We start from the raw sequence: 14228 nt of genomic DNA, 5'->3' as shown, positions 1-14228 counted from the left end.
AGAGGACAAATGTGGCCACAAGAGGACACAGTCTTATTGTGCCGGTCCCAAGCCAGGATAAGTACAGAGGGTTGCGTCAGGAAAGGCATCCGGCGTTAAACTTTTGCCAAATCAAAGATGCGAATTAAACCCATGACTTCCATACCGGATCACACACACACACACACACACACACACACACACACACACACACACACACACACACACACACACACACACACATACACACACACACACACACACACACACACACACACACACACACACACACACACACACACACACACACACACACACAGCATAGGATGGTGGTGTGTAGGATGACTCTGGTGGTGAGGAAGATGAAGAGGACAAAGACAGAACAGAGGACAAAATGGTGGAAGCTAAAAAAGGAAGAGTGTTGCATGAGAGGGACCCAAGTGGAAGAGTGAGGTTACAGGGAGAAGAGATCAAGAAGGTGGAGGATTTGAAGTACTTAGGCTCAACAGTCCAGAGCAATGGAGAGTGTGGAAAAGAGGTGAAGAAGCGTGTCCAGGCAGGATGGAACGGGTGGAGGAAAGTGTCAGGTGTGATGTGTGATAGAAGAGTTTCAGCTACAATGAAAGGAAAGGTGTACAAAACTGTGGTGAGACCAGCGATGTTGTTTGGTCTAGAGACAGTGTCCCTGAGGAAAAGACAGGAGACAGAGCTGGAGGTAGCAGAGATGAAGATGCTGAGGTTCTCTCTGGGAGTGACCAGGATGGATAGGATCAGGAATGAGTACATCAGAGGGACAGCACATGTTAGAGGTTCTGGAGATAAAGTCAGAGAGGCCAGACTGAGATGGTTTGGACATGTCCAGAGGAGAGATAGTGAATATATTGGTAGAAGGATGCTGAGTTCTGAACTGCCAGGCAGGAGGCCTAGAGGAAGACCAAAGAGGAGGTTTATGGATGTAGTGAAAGAGGACATGAAGGTAGTTGGTGTGAGAGAAGAGGATGAGAAGACAGGGTTAGATGGAGGGCCCTGATTGGCTGTGGAGACCCTGAAGGGAAAAGCAGGAAGGAGAAGAAGACGAAGAAGAAGAGGGGTCCCCCCAGACCCCACTCTGGACAAGTCAATGTGAGTGGATGATAAATCTACTAAACGACTGATTTAACTCTAAACATAAGTGGGCCGTCCCAGATGACGTATACAAGGGGCGGGGCTACACCGTAACGCATCTTCAGGTTACCGGAAGGCCACCGGAGAGAAGAAACGTCAGCCAATCAGGAGGACGATCCTCCGAAGCGCCACCAGGGGGCAGTAGAGCGGCCAGCTGGTACCAACACGTCAAGTATAACCAGAGAAGAGGAGCGGGACGATGACGTCATTAACCCGCGCCGCAGAAGCAAACGCTCCACAGCGAACACCGTTAATCGGTCCGCTGATCCCCCGGCTGGATGTCATCCTGATCGATGCCGGAGCGGCGGCTCGTCGGCGGCTGAACCAGCGGTCACTATGGGGGGCTCAGACCCCCTGCTGCCGGAGGGGGCGACGGGCGGCTCGGGAGACTTGGTCCCGCCGGACGGGCTGTGCTGGGTGTCCGTGTTGTCCTGCCTGCTGCTGGCCTGCTGCTACGTGGGGAGTCTGTACGTGTGGAGGAGCGACCTGCCCAGGTGAGCCCGGACCCGGACCCGGACCCGGTCCTGAACCCGGACCCGGGTCCAGTCTGTCTGAACGCACAGCGAACTGAAACCATCGTGTCCCGTCGGTGACCGTCGGTGTTTGATCCTCATCCGGAGCCCCGACGTCATGAACCAGAGGACACCCGTTAGGACACCCGTTAGGACACCCGTTAGGACACCCGCTAGGACACCCGTTAGGACACCCGCTAGGACACCCGTTAGGACACCCGTTAGGACACCCGTTAGGACACCCGTTAGGACACCCGCTAGGACACCCGTTAGGACACCCGTTAGGACACCCGTTAGGACACCCGTGAGGACACCCGTTAGTAGGTGTGAGCGGGTGTTCTGTCTGCTGGGTCCCCCCCCGGAGCGCCTGTCTGTGGCCTGAGAGCGGAGGAACCCGGGGTGACCCAGACCAGACACTAACTGGTTCCATCGCTTTCAAACTGGAGGCAGTTCACACTGCTCAGGTGGGGTGTGGACGGGGCAAATAGCTGGGGGTAAATAGCTGGTGGTGTATTTGATCAGTAAACAGTCACACCTGAGTTCAACACGTTAACTGACTCCACCTTTGTGTCTGCAGGTAAACCCTTCATTACATCCTGACTCGGAAATTAACATTTTTGTTGCATCTATATCAGTATTTTCTTTATTATAACCTAAATAAATATTTTTTTATATATTCAAATACTTCAAATTTGAATGTTGAAAAGTAATTTCTGAACCAAAATAAAAAAGCTGCACCAGAAATACTTGTTGTCCTGGTCCTCTGTGCTGCTGATGGTGGTGATGCTGATGGTGATGCTGATGCTGTTCTTCTGCTCTCAGGGATCACCCCACAGTGATAAAGAGACGCTTCACCAGCGTCCTGGTGGTGTCCGGCCTGTCGCCCCTCTTCGTGTTGGTCTGGAGAGAAATCACAGGAATCAGGGTGAGTCCTCCAGCTGGAGGGTCACGTGTGTGTCACCAACGCTCTGACCTCTGATTCGTGTGTGTGTGTGTGTGTGTGTGTGTGTGTGTGTGTGTGTGTGTGTGTGTGTGTGTGTGTGTGTGTGTGTGTGTGTGTGTGTGTGTGTGTGTGTGTGTGTGTGTGTGTGTGTGTGTGTGTGTGTCAGACTGGCCCGTCGCTGCTGGCTCTCATGGGGATGCGATTTGAAGGCCTCGTTCCTGCAGTTGTTCTTCCCCTGCTGCTCACCATGGTAACAAACCAACACGATGGTTTAAGTTGTTCCTAGAAGGTAAATAGTGAATAGTGACAGGTAAATAGTGATAGGTAAATAGTGATAGGTAAATAGTGACAGGTAAATAGTGATAGGTAAATAGTGATAGGTAAATAGTGACAGGTAAATAGTGACAGGTAAGTAGTGACAGGACGTGCAGGAGTTAAAACATTCGTGCTCGTTCTGGTCGAACACGTTAATGAAGTCCTTCCAGTTCTCAGTACCAGCTCTTGTCTTGATGGTAGGACTGTCTGATGCTTATTCACACATGTACTGTGTGTACTCATGTATAAGTACATGTATGTACACATGTTAACTCCACCAGACTGTACACAGAAAGAAACTGATGATGATCAACATTATTGATTTTAGCTTCAGTCCTTTTTCACTTTAGCTGTGAACAGTAATATAACTAATATAACCTACCGATATAACTAATATAACGTACTAATATAACTAATATAACCTGTTAATATAACCTACCGATATAACTAATACAACCTGTTAATATAACCTACTAGTATCACTAATATAACCCACTAATAGAACTGAATAACCTCCTAACGGGTGGGTTTTGTGTGTCCGGTGCTGCAGGTGTTGTTTCTGGGCCCCCTCATGCAGATGGTCCTGGACTGCCCCTGGACCTTCATGGATGGGCTGCGGTTGGTTTTTGGTAAGGAGGTCAACATGCAGATCAGGTTTTACCTTCATTGTGGGGACAGAAACACGTTTGATCTGTCGGTCCACGTCTCATCGTCGGAGGATCCTGACAGCTGATCCGTGGTTCTGGAGCTTCTGCTCCTGGACCCGGAGCAGCAGAGCCTCCTGTCCTGTCTCTGGTACTGGTTCTGGTTCTGGTGTAATCTGTGTCCTGTGTGTCTCCTGCAGACCCCTGGTTCTGGACGCTGTGTTTCAGCGACATGCGCTGGCTGAGGAACCAGGTGGTGGCCCCCCTGACGGAGGAGCTGGTGTTCAGGGCCTGCATGCTGCCCATGCTGGTGCCCTGTGCCGGCCCCTCCACAGCCATGTTCACCTGCCCCCTCTTCTTTGGAGTGGGTGAGTTCTGTCCCTTCAGACGGTTCAGTTTAACCCGCGTCACACCCAGTCAGTCTGACCAGGAGTCAGAACACGGGTCACGGGTATCACACGTGGCGCTGCACCTTTTCTCTACTTCCTTCTCTTTGTTGGAGAAAAAATGTGAAAAAGTCATGAAACGGGTAATTAATAATGACCAGCAGAGGGCAGCATCTAGTCTAAGAATCAACACTGACATCTTGTTGTTGTTGCTATGGTGATAGTTCTATGTGTTTCATCTCATACTGGGCTTCAGGTGTTCTAGGGTGGTTCTAGTGAACTGTTCCGGGTCATCCTGGTGAAAATGTTATGCTGCTACACAAAAGACAGATTTGGTCCAGTTTTCTCCGACACCTCGACCAACCGATCAATAATAACACGATGATGTGAGGTCAGGTGTGTTTGACCTGTTCCAGGTTTATGGAGGCTTCATGTCTCTAAACAAGAACAGCACTGCAGACATGCTAATGTTAGCGTAGCTGATGGACAGAACTTTAATGTCAAGATATTAAACATTGACTCTTTTAGATGTACAGTATATCATTTAGATATATTTTGGGACTTCCCCCGGGTTGGACTCACAATACTGACTATCTTCATTGCACACATATTAAGTGAGTGTCATCTGCATACGGTTTGTCAGCCTCTAACAGGGTGACAGGGTCTCCTCTGTCCCTGGTGTCATTGATCAGTTCTCTCACCAGATTTAATCTTTGGGTACAGAAGGTCGACACAGGTTGTTAAGTAAATATCACTAATAAAATTTAGATTCACCATTAATAATAACTAGGGCTCTCACTTTAACGCGTTAATTATATTGATTAATAATGCTTCAAATTAACGCGCTATAAAAATTAATGCATTTAATCACGAGTGGCAAGTCAATACACAAGCATTTTAAATTTGTCCCATTGAGGGACCCGTAGGCTGTAGTGACGTCACTTCCTACCTGCTCCACTAGTCAGAAGCAGAGTGACTGACAACTGAGATGGACGCGACACAGGAGAGCGAGGCAAGACCACTGGGACCTTTGGGAGGAAAGTTTATTTCTAAAGAGAACAAAGACGGACTATCAACAAAAACGCAGTGATTCTGCCCCGTAGACCCTCCGTCAGTCTGCCCCAGGGCAGCTGTGGCTACCCCCACCAGGTATGAAGGAGGAGTGGATGAATAATGGATCCGATGGAAAGAGTCTTTGAGGGTCCAGAAAAGCGTTATAGAAATCTAATCCATTATTATTATTATTATTATTATTATTATTATTATTATTATTATTTGTACCTTTGGTTAAAGAGAATCTTCGTATCACTGAAGCAGCTCCAGACTAACGTATCATTTAAATGTAAAACATGTGAAGGACACAGAGTTGAACGTTATCTCACCCTTTAAAGGAAAAGCCTGTTGACATCTTACTATTAGTTTCCTTATTCAGAGACATGTTCTACTATTCATTGTGAATTGTTGTATTGAGTCAGCTTTATATTCATTTTGATTGTATTTATTTTATTTAACTGTATTCGTATTACATTTTTGAGAAATGCACCTGGCCTCATTGGTTTTCTGATGTGCTTGGCCTTTTTTCTTTTGAATTTCATTTATAAAACACACTTAACCAATAAAAATGGATTTCAAAGCTTCTCTTATTGGTGCATTCTATTGATTAGTCATGCACTACAATTTTGTAATGTCCTAGAATTCAAATTCTTTATTTGGGGCATTAGCAGGTATTTGGCATTATTAGCAGGTATGAGATTAAAATACAATTAATTAGATTAATTAATCACAAATCCTGTAATTAGACTAATTTTTTTAATCACCTGACAGCACTAATAATAATATATTGCTTGATACCAAACCCAAGAATAAATCCAGGTGTCTGATGAGAAACAAGGGTCATACTATTATTATTTTTTTAAGTTTCAGCATCAATTTGAGTAATTTTCAGGTGGTTTTCTTTTTTTAGCTTTGGATTTTTTGATCACTTTTGTGACCCTCACAAGTCAAACCCTGTCTCTTTGAAGCTCACTACTAATCTACGTGTCTCTTCCAGCTCACTTTCACCATGTGATTGAGCAGCTGAGGTTCAGACAGGGCACGCTGTCGGGGATCTTCCTGTCTGCAGGTGAGATTAGTGGGTGTGTGTGAAACACACTCACAAACTGGGGTGCAGTAGTCAAGAGAAGCCGATGGTGAACCCTGTTTCTCTGCCGACAGTGTTCCAGTTTTCCTACACGGCTGTGTTTGGGGTGTACACCGCCTTCATCTTCATCAGGACAGGTGAGGAGCTTCATTTACATTCACAGCAGGCTGTGGTGCTCTACGTCCAAAAAGATGTGAGGATATCAAAAACAGAAGAACCCTCGTCCACCGCGTCAGAGGGATTTACTTCTCAACCTGATTCCAACAAGTGCAGAACCATCAAGGACCAGAATCACAATCAGAAGTGTTGAAATCCCAAGTAAACCCGTTCAGCTGTCGAATTTGACTCATCTTCATCTGTTGTCATCCTCGGCCCAAGTGATTGACTAATTATTATTTAATTATTTTGTAAATATTAAAAAATCAAAATCAAATAGTTACTTTGTGGATACGAACGATGAATCTAAAGCGTTATATTTAATAAGTAGAACCAATCACGGGGCTCCACCTACTTCCTGTAACAACGTTCAACACTTCTGGACTGGAGTTATTCCACTTGGAGGTAGTGACCGACGTGTTCTTTAGGTCAACGTCACCTCCAGTTCACGTTGTTCCGTTCCAACGTGAACGCTGAAGGTTTTCACGTTTGCTTCGGTGTGTTCAGACGGAAACGCGCCGGAGCAAACGCCCCTCCTCTTTCTGCGTGTCACAGGTCACCTGACGGGTCCGGTGCTCTGCCACTCGTTCTGTAACTACGTGGGATTCCCCATCATCAGCACCGCTCTGGAACACCCCCGCCGGATCATCATCCTCCTGTCTTACCTGCTGGGGGTCTTCATCTTCTTCCTCTTCCTCTTCCCCTTCACCGACCCCTCCCACTACGGCTTCCCCACACCAGTGTGCACACTCACCTCCTCCCCCAGCTCCCTCTGCCTCTCCTGATCCCTGCCCCCACCAAAGTGGAGGGTCATGTTTTTGCCAAGTTAGAGTTCAGGTTTGGTCCGGCTTGGACCAGCTTCACCACCAGCCACACTCGCTGCGTCACCACAGTGGTGAACGAGTCAGTCGTCGTTTTCTACGTGAGTCATCGGCTCCTCTGAGTGACTCGTGTTCAGTGAAGGAGCTCCGGTCGTGATAAAGCGCTGTAACGAACCCTTTTACACTAGTTTTACACTCTGCTCCACCTTTTTAGGGATAATTCTGCTTTGTTGTGACTCAAAATGTAAAGTTATGATAGAGACCTAAATAAAGTAGCGTTGCTGATGAAACCTTCTACACAAACTAATCACTCGGACTCGAAGCCAGGGTCTGAACCGAGGTTCCAGTTTCTATTACGTTGATTGGTTTTGCATTGTGTCGTTCACACCTGGAGCTTTGGTCCTGGACCAAATGATGGAGGTGTGAAACGTCATCAGGTAAAACGTTTGTCAGTGGAAGTATCGTCCAAACTTCATTTAAACCTGGATGAACTGCAGGTTCATCACATCCTGATCACTTGAATGTCTTGAATGTTCCATTAATACTCTGTAGAGCTCATGACACGGCTGAACAATCATACGTGTTCTAAGCTGTGAGCCACGACCAGATCCATGAAATACTTTAGATACATTTGGTATAAATGGTGGGAAAAGGGCTGTTTTGGGGCTTTTAAAAGAAATGTTTAAGATTCTTTTTTATCGAAATCCTCAACTGTTGATGGAGATGGAAAATGTTTTGGGTTGTTTTGGAAAAGTTTGTGTAGTGAAGGGTTTGAGTGGGAGGGGAGGGGTGTTGGTGTGAGGATAGATGAAGGAATGACGTCACAAGCTTGTTGCAGAGGCTTTTCAGCTGCAGTTCTTCATGTTGGACACCAGAGGGCAGTGCTGTGAGCCCGGTCACCACAGAGGTCACTTCCTACTTAATCCCACTACTGAAAGTGATACAGGTCAATCCTTGTGCATAATGTCATCCTACCCATCACATTGATTTAGCGTGTTTAGAGGGAATACTTGTGTGTCGCCTGCTGGCACCACGTCACCGTTAGAGGTCAAGAAAACAACCGGGGGAAAATCAATAATCTGGTAAAACCACAGCGAAGCAGCCACTGGTGTAGTCACTGGTGTAGTCACTGGTGAAGTCACTGGTGTAGTCACTGGTGTAGTCACTGGTGTAGCCACTGGTGTAGCCACTGGTGTAGTCACTGGTGTAGCCACTGGTGTAGTCACTGGTGTAGCCACTGGTGTAGCCACTGGTGTAGCCACTGGTGTAGTCACTGGTGTAGCCACTGGTGTACTCCCTGGTGTAGTCACTGGTGTAGTCACTGGTGTAGCCACTGGTGTAGCCACTGGTGTAGCCACTGGTGTAGCCACTGGTGTAGCCACTGGTGTACTCACTGGTGTACTCACTGGTGTACTCACTGGTGTACTCACTGGTGTAGTCACTGGGATCCTGATACTAAGCAGCATCAGATACACTCCCTGTTAATGTTCAGACAATCCAGACTGGATGAAGTGGTTTTAATGGGGGGAGACTGAACGACCCTCGACTCTGTGGTGGATGGTGACGTGTTCATGGGTATTTATTTGCATTATTTAGTGTTGGTAACGTTCTTGATGGTTTTACTGGTGAGGGTGTGGGATGGGGGTGTCATTAGGTCTGAGATGTTCTCTGTAATCCACAACCCCCCCTCCAGGTGTTGGGAGCCTCACCTGCGTTTGTGCCCTCACACAATTGGTTTTGGTCCTGCAGTCGGTTCCTCATCTGTTCTGATTGGTCCATTCTGAACATGTGACTCAGTTGACTTTGAATTAACACTAAAATGTTTGGTCCTGTGGTTTTCATGACGTCTCGCTGCTTCAGCTAACGGGGGGGCTGAGACTCACTCAGGTGGTGTGTAGAGGCTAGTGAGCTAGCGTTCACACTCGTGCTGCTACCGGGGTCACAACACGGAGCAGGTGCTCACACTAGTGTGAGCACCACCACACCGCTTTGGTACAAACTGGTTCCAGTGGCCACATTTTACTGGGGGCTTAACGTCAGGTTTACGCCCCGGAGCTTCAGATAATCACTTTTATATTCAGAGAGGTTTTATAGACATGGATGTTAGTCATGAGTCATACGGTCGTGTCCAAATGGATATTTTTTGTCAGAATAAACGGCTGCATTGTTGACTTGTTTGTGGTGATTCCTGTTAACGCCTGATCACTGACACACACACACACACACACACACACACACACACACACACACACAAACACACAGAAAACTAACATCTACTCACAAAGTTTCCTCCAGACGATTGATGTTGTTCAGACCCACCCCCCTGTCCGTTTTCTACACGTCCAGGATTCAGTAGCATGAAGACAAACGTTGTGACCCCCACCTCAGATCAGCCTGAGTCCAGTGAAGCTAAATGTGTGTGTAGTGATGCTGCACACTCCTCTGCCATCCATCAGACCAATGGCTGCTCACCAGCGTGTGACTGGAAACCATTAACACCAGTGAGGAGAACATCACGATCTACGGCTGAACGCTGCTGGAACACGACCCGGTTCTGGGGGGCAGGCCTTAGTGAGAGTTGGTTCTTTAGATAATAGACGACCGTCTCCAGAGACAGTGAAGGCATCACAACCCACAGGTTGTGTTCATGGGTCGGAGTCACTCCGGTGGTTTTTACAGTCCTGGTTCTGCCCTTCTGAGAAAAACAGCGTTTGGAGGATGGAGAAAGAAATAATAAGGAGCTTCGATTCACCTGGTTTTTTATGCAGAAGTTATTTAAAACACGTAGTCAAACATCGATGCAAGTTCTTCTTTCACTTTTTCTCGTTAGACATCATGACATCTGCAAACGGGAAGATGCAAGATTTGAAGGAGTCTAAGTCAGGGAAGTAATCAGAGTAACGTGATGTCAGAGCCGCTCCTGCATCACAACATGTTCCTCCAGGAGAGAAGAACAGAACGAACACTTTATCTGTTATGTTTCCTAAAGTCTGATGAGTCGACACAATCCACCTCCAAGAACATGAATTTATTCATATAGTTTACAGAGCAGCTGGAGATCAGATGACTGGAGTCATCTTCAAGAGGATGGATGGATGAATGATGGATGAATGATGGATGGAAGAATGGATGGATGATGGAAGAATGGATGGATGACTAATGGATGGATGGATGACGGATGGATGGGTGGATGAAACCTTCATTTCTAAATTTCCAGACGACATAGTCAATCTCAGCTGTAACAGATGTTTCCTTTTGAAGATAATAATTCTGTCATGGTTAACCGTCCAAATGAACAAGAATGATAAGAAGAAATGTTCTTTCATTGGTGTTAATTGATACTGAAAAATCATATTTTTATGATCAGAGACAATACGGTCAAACAGTTAAAAAAAACCCAAGTCAGACAAAGGAGTTGCATCTTTATTTGCAGTTTGACGTGATTAAATGTTCATGATTTGAGTCTGGGGGGTGTGGGGCTGGTTGATGCCCGGGGGCTTCTGATTGGCTGTGAGCGACTAATGTCCAGTCTTATAGACACAATGGGTTTTATAAATGTTGGCCTCTTGAGGAAAAGGGATGGTAAATATATTCTATTTATATCATTTACAACACAGGAATATGGAAATGTCCCACAGGAACACACGCACACACACACACACACGCACACTCAGGATCTCTTTCAAACACACTTCAGGGCATAGAACCATCAGCCCTCCACAGTGTGTACGAGCTGGTGAGCCTCAGTTTCATCTGTTCCACCCACTGATGGGTCATGTGATCATTAGGATGATCACATGACAGCTTTACCTCACTGAACGTATTTTTGGTCTGAAAATGGAAAAACAATTAGTTCTTACTGATATTTTGTTCTTTTCTCGGTGAGTTCTCACACTAAGACATTAACCCCCCCTTTATGAAGAGCAGACTTTACACTGGGCCCTGAAGTTCTCGGACTCCTGTTGGGTTTATTTTCTGACGAGACGTTTCTAGATAGTGATTCGTTTTAGCCTGGCTAAGACCTACGTTGATACAAACATTATAGAATTTCATTTTATTTTATTTTATGGTGGGGGCCACACAGTCGCCCTGCATCAATACAAAATAATCAAATGTGTTTCTGTTTCCCCACATTGGGTTATTAGCTTCTGACCTCCAACATCAAATGAAACACACAGATGAACAGAGTTCAACGTTGTGTCATAAATCTACACAATCTGATGAGACTACTAATCTGAAGGATTAACTGTTCCTGTAAACATCACGGTGTGGGACACGTCACATCAAGGTCTTTGAGTTGTGGTATGAAATAATGTTTGTGGCAGAAAAGTATTTGGTTTTGATTTTGAGAATGAAGTCAAAATATGATGAGAAAAATTTTGTAATTCATAGTTATGATGACATGTGAAAGAAAAACACAAATATACAAGACGTTTTGATATTACAAGAATACATGGTCCATATTTTAAAGAAGAGAATGATGAGGGAAAAGTCAAACTATTAGAATTCTCATGAATCATATTATAGAGAATGCATTAGAGGGTAAAAGTTGTCAAAAAATTAACATTTTTGAAAAATATCTAACAGGAATATTTAATCTCTCACCAAGTCAGTTTAATATTAATTAATATCAGGAATTTGAAAAGATTGTGTCAGAAACTAAGAAAGAATGAAAGTGTCCTTTTTTCCAGAGGCTCCTGGTAGCAATGGACCAAAGACTACCGCTGGTTGTATATGATCATTTTATTCTTGTATTGTAATGACTCTATTCTCATACATCAAAATTACAACTTTACTCCTGTAACGTCTCAACTTTAACATCTCAGATTCTTCTTTCCTTGTGACCCAAATTCTGTTGGTATTCTGTTCGCCCCCCCTGTGGCTTTTATCTAAGGAACAGCTCAACAACTTGATAGGTTCTTGTGTCTGTGAACATTCTGAAGTTCTCCTCTGAAGCTCAGAACCTGAAACACCGGTCTGGTTGGTCGTCACCAACGTTTCAGTGTCAGTAAACCCCCGTGGTGCCAAACAGGGTTTTATTCTAATTTTATTCTTTATCTAACTAAATCTGTGTTTGCCTTTTGACAGTTTAAAACAGAATCCTCCCCCCGCTGCTCTGGGGAACTATTTCTGTGACGTACAGGGTGTGTGTTGGTTGGGTTAGGGTTAACTATTTCTGTGACGTACAGGGTGTGTGTTGGTTGGGTTAGGGTTAACTATTTCTGTGACGTACAGGGTGTGTGTTGGGTTAGGGTTAACTTTCTGTGACGTACAGGGTGTGTGTTGGTTGGGTTAGGGTTAACTATTTCTGTGATGTACAGGGTGTGTGTTGGTTGGGTTAGGGTTAACTATTTCTGTGACGTACAGGGTGTGTGTTGGGTTAGGGTTAACTTTCTGTGACGTACAGGGTGTGTGTTGGTTGGGTTAGGGTTAACTATTTCTGTGACGTACAGGGTGTGTGTTGGGTTAGGGTTAACTATTTCTGTGATGTACAGGGTGTGTGTTGGGTTAGGGTTAACTATTTCTGTGACGTACAGGGTGTGTGTTGGTCGTCTCTGCTGTATCCTTAAAGCATCGTTTTAACAGCTGACAGGTGGAATGAGGTGAATTCTTTCCTACAGCTGCGTCTCTTGATCAGGGGTTTAATACGAACCTCATTTACTCGTTCCTCTCTGGAGGCACAAATCAAATGAAGTTTAATCTGAAACGTCCCAGATGGTGAAACTGTCCTCTGGGTCTGAAGCCACTGGTCTGACTGTGTTTTCATCACACACCAGTGAGTCCAAAAACATTTAAAATGTCTGAGTGAAGCCCAGTGATCAAGGAGTGTAAAATTATGAAATGCAGCTCAAATGAATCTGATTGATTGATTCTTGACATATACTGTATGTCCATTTGGTGACCATTAACAGATGTTTTAGACCAGGTACAATCTGGATGATCTGATAATAGTACTATACTAAGTACTCTAATTTCCTCCATACATATTTATGTTTATTATACTGTGTAATTTATCCATACAACATCTGAAAAATGCACTCAGGGTTCACAGTGTTCATGACTTCAGCCTTCATTATCCACTGAAACAATCAGTTTCAGCCAGTGATGAGCTTTTATAACATTCTGCTTCATGCAACAGTGGAAAAGTTCAAATGTTTGGCAAAGTTTAAATATACAGAGAGATACAGAAGCAGTGCATTATGGGACACAGACGACAACAGACACACAAAAAAGATCACACATCCATACACAATCATTATCTGATCCAATGAAGTAGAATCACACACACACACGCACACAGACACACACACACACACACACACACACACGCACACACACACACACAGACACACACACACACACACACACACACACACACGCAAAAGAAAAGTGACTTATTTTAAAAATCTTGGCACGATTCGAGGATCAGAAGGAAGCACTTTAATCTAGTGGTGGATGGACACGTCCATCGTGAAGGTCGATCATGTTGGACACGTCCATCGTGAAGGTCGATCATGTTGGACACGTCCATCGTGAAGGTCGATCATGTTGGACACGTCCATCGTGAAGGTCGATCATGTTGGACACGTCCATCGTGAAGGTCGATCATGTTGGACACGTCCATCGTGAAGGTCGATCATGTTGGACACGTCCATCGTGAAGGTCGATCATGTTGGACACGTCCATCGTGAAGGTCGATCATGTTGGACACGTCCATCGTGAAGGTCGATCATGTTGGACGTGTCCATCATGAAGGTCGATCATGTTGGACGTGTCCATCGTGAAGGTCGATCATGTTGGACGTGTCCATCGTGAAGGTCGATCATGTTGGACGTGTCCATTTTGAAGGTCGATCGTGTTGGACGTGTCCATCATGAAGGTCGATCGTGTTGGACCAGGTTTATGGGCTGTTGGGGGTTCCTCTCATCATGATGAAGCCTTTGTGTTCAGCAGCGTGACGCCTTCTCTCCTCCAGACTAAAACTGAGACGTTTCGGTGAAGGAAATGGCGTCCGTCTTGTCGACGGTGAAGCCTCCGTTCACGTACGACTTCTTCTCACATTCTTCATCATCCAGAGTGGCCTCCAGAGCGAAGGGGTTGGCCACGTCCACATCTGAGGTCAGATCCATCCTCTCCAGCTCCCTCCTGGACAGTTTCTGGACGATCC

General features: G+C 45.4%; 3 protein-coding genes across 5 annotated transcripts in view; 1 reads left to right on the top strand and 2 right to left on the bottom strand.

Moving 5' to 3' along the window:
* The first annotated feature begins 1355 nt into the window (after positions 1 to 1355).
* rce1a (Ras converting CAAX endopeptidase 1a) lies at positions 1356 to 9231 on the top strand. Of its 2 annotated transcripts, XM_068308558.1 has the most exons (8): positions 1356 to 1637; positions 2478 to 2580; positions 2765 to 2848; positions 3464 to 3542; positions 3758 to 3925; positions 5994 to 6065; positions 6158 to 6220; positions 6795 to 9231. In XM_068308558.1, exons 1-8 carry the CDS (start codon positions 1480 to 1482, stop codon positions 7022 to 7024), a joined length of 957 nt encoding a protein of 318 aa, XP_068164659.1. In that variant the 5' UTR covers positions 1356 to 1479; the 3' UTR covers positions 7025 to 9231. The 2 variants fall into 2 exon arrangements, with proteins under 2 accessions (XP_068164659.1, XP_068164660.1); XM_068308559.1 differs by lacking the exon at positions 2765 to 2848.
* On the bottom strand, positions 8132 to 8711 carry LOC137591006 (keratin-associated protein 6-2-like). The gene is made up of 2 exons (XM_068308859.1): positions 8667 to 8711; positions 8132 to 8515 (listed from the first exon to the last, which is right to left on the bottom strand). The coding sequence occupies exons 1-2, from the start codon at positions 8709 to 8711 to the stop codon at positions 8132 to 8134; spliced, it is 429 nt and encodes a 142-aa protein (XP_068164960.1).
* A 1098-nt stretch (positions 9232 to 10329) lies between the features above and the next one.
* slc1a1 (solute carrier family 1 member 1) overlaps positions 10330 to 14228 on the bottom strand; it is a 16128-nt gene continuing 12229 nt past the window's right edge. For both annotated transcript variants that reach the window (XM_068308123.1, XM_068308124.1), the window contains one exon: positions 10330 to 14228. This exon is cut by the window's right edge and continues 50 nt beyond it. In XM_068308123.1, coding sequence (XP_068164224.1) covers positions 14038 to 14228 — 191 coding nt within the window. In that variant the 3' untranslated portion in view covers positions 10330 to 14037.

This window comes from Antennarius striatus, chromosome 23 (assembly GCF_040054535.1).
Source record: "Antennarius striatus isolate MH-2024 chromosome 23, ASM4005453v1, whole genome shotgun sequence".
NCBI lineage: Eukaryota > Metazoa > Chordata > Actinopteri > Lophiiformes > Antennariidae > Antennarius > Antennarius striatus.
Note: the sequence above shows the minus strand (reverse complement) of the source record. Positions and strands in the feature narration are given on the sequence as shown.

Coding starts and splice junctions, on each gene's coding strand:
- rce1a (XM_068308558.1), top strand. CDS start 1,480: ATGGGGGGCTCAGACCCCCTGCTGCCGGAGGGGGCGACGGGCGGCTCG. Junction 2,581..2,764: donor GAGAAATCACAGGAATCAGG/GTGAGTCCTCCA, acceptor TGTGTGTGTCAG/ACTGGCCCGTCGCTGCTGGC. Junction 6,221..6,794: donor CTTCATCTTCATCAGGACAG/GTGAGGAGCTTC, acceptor TGCGTGTCACAG/GTCACCTGACGGGTCCGGTG.
- LOC137591006 (XM_068308859.1), bottom strand. CDS start 8,711: ATGACACCCCCATCCCACACCCTCACCAGTAAAACCATCAAGAAC. Junction 8,516..8,666: donor CCAGTAAAACCATCAAGAAC/GTTACCAACACT, acceptor GATGCTGCTTAG/TATCAGGATCCCAGTGACTA.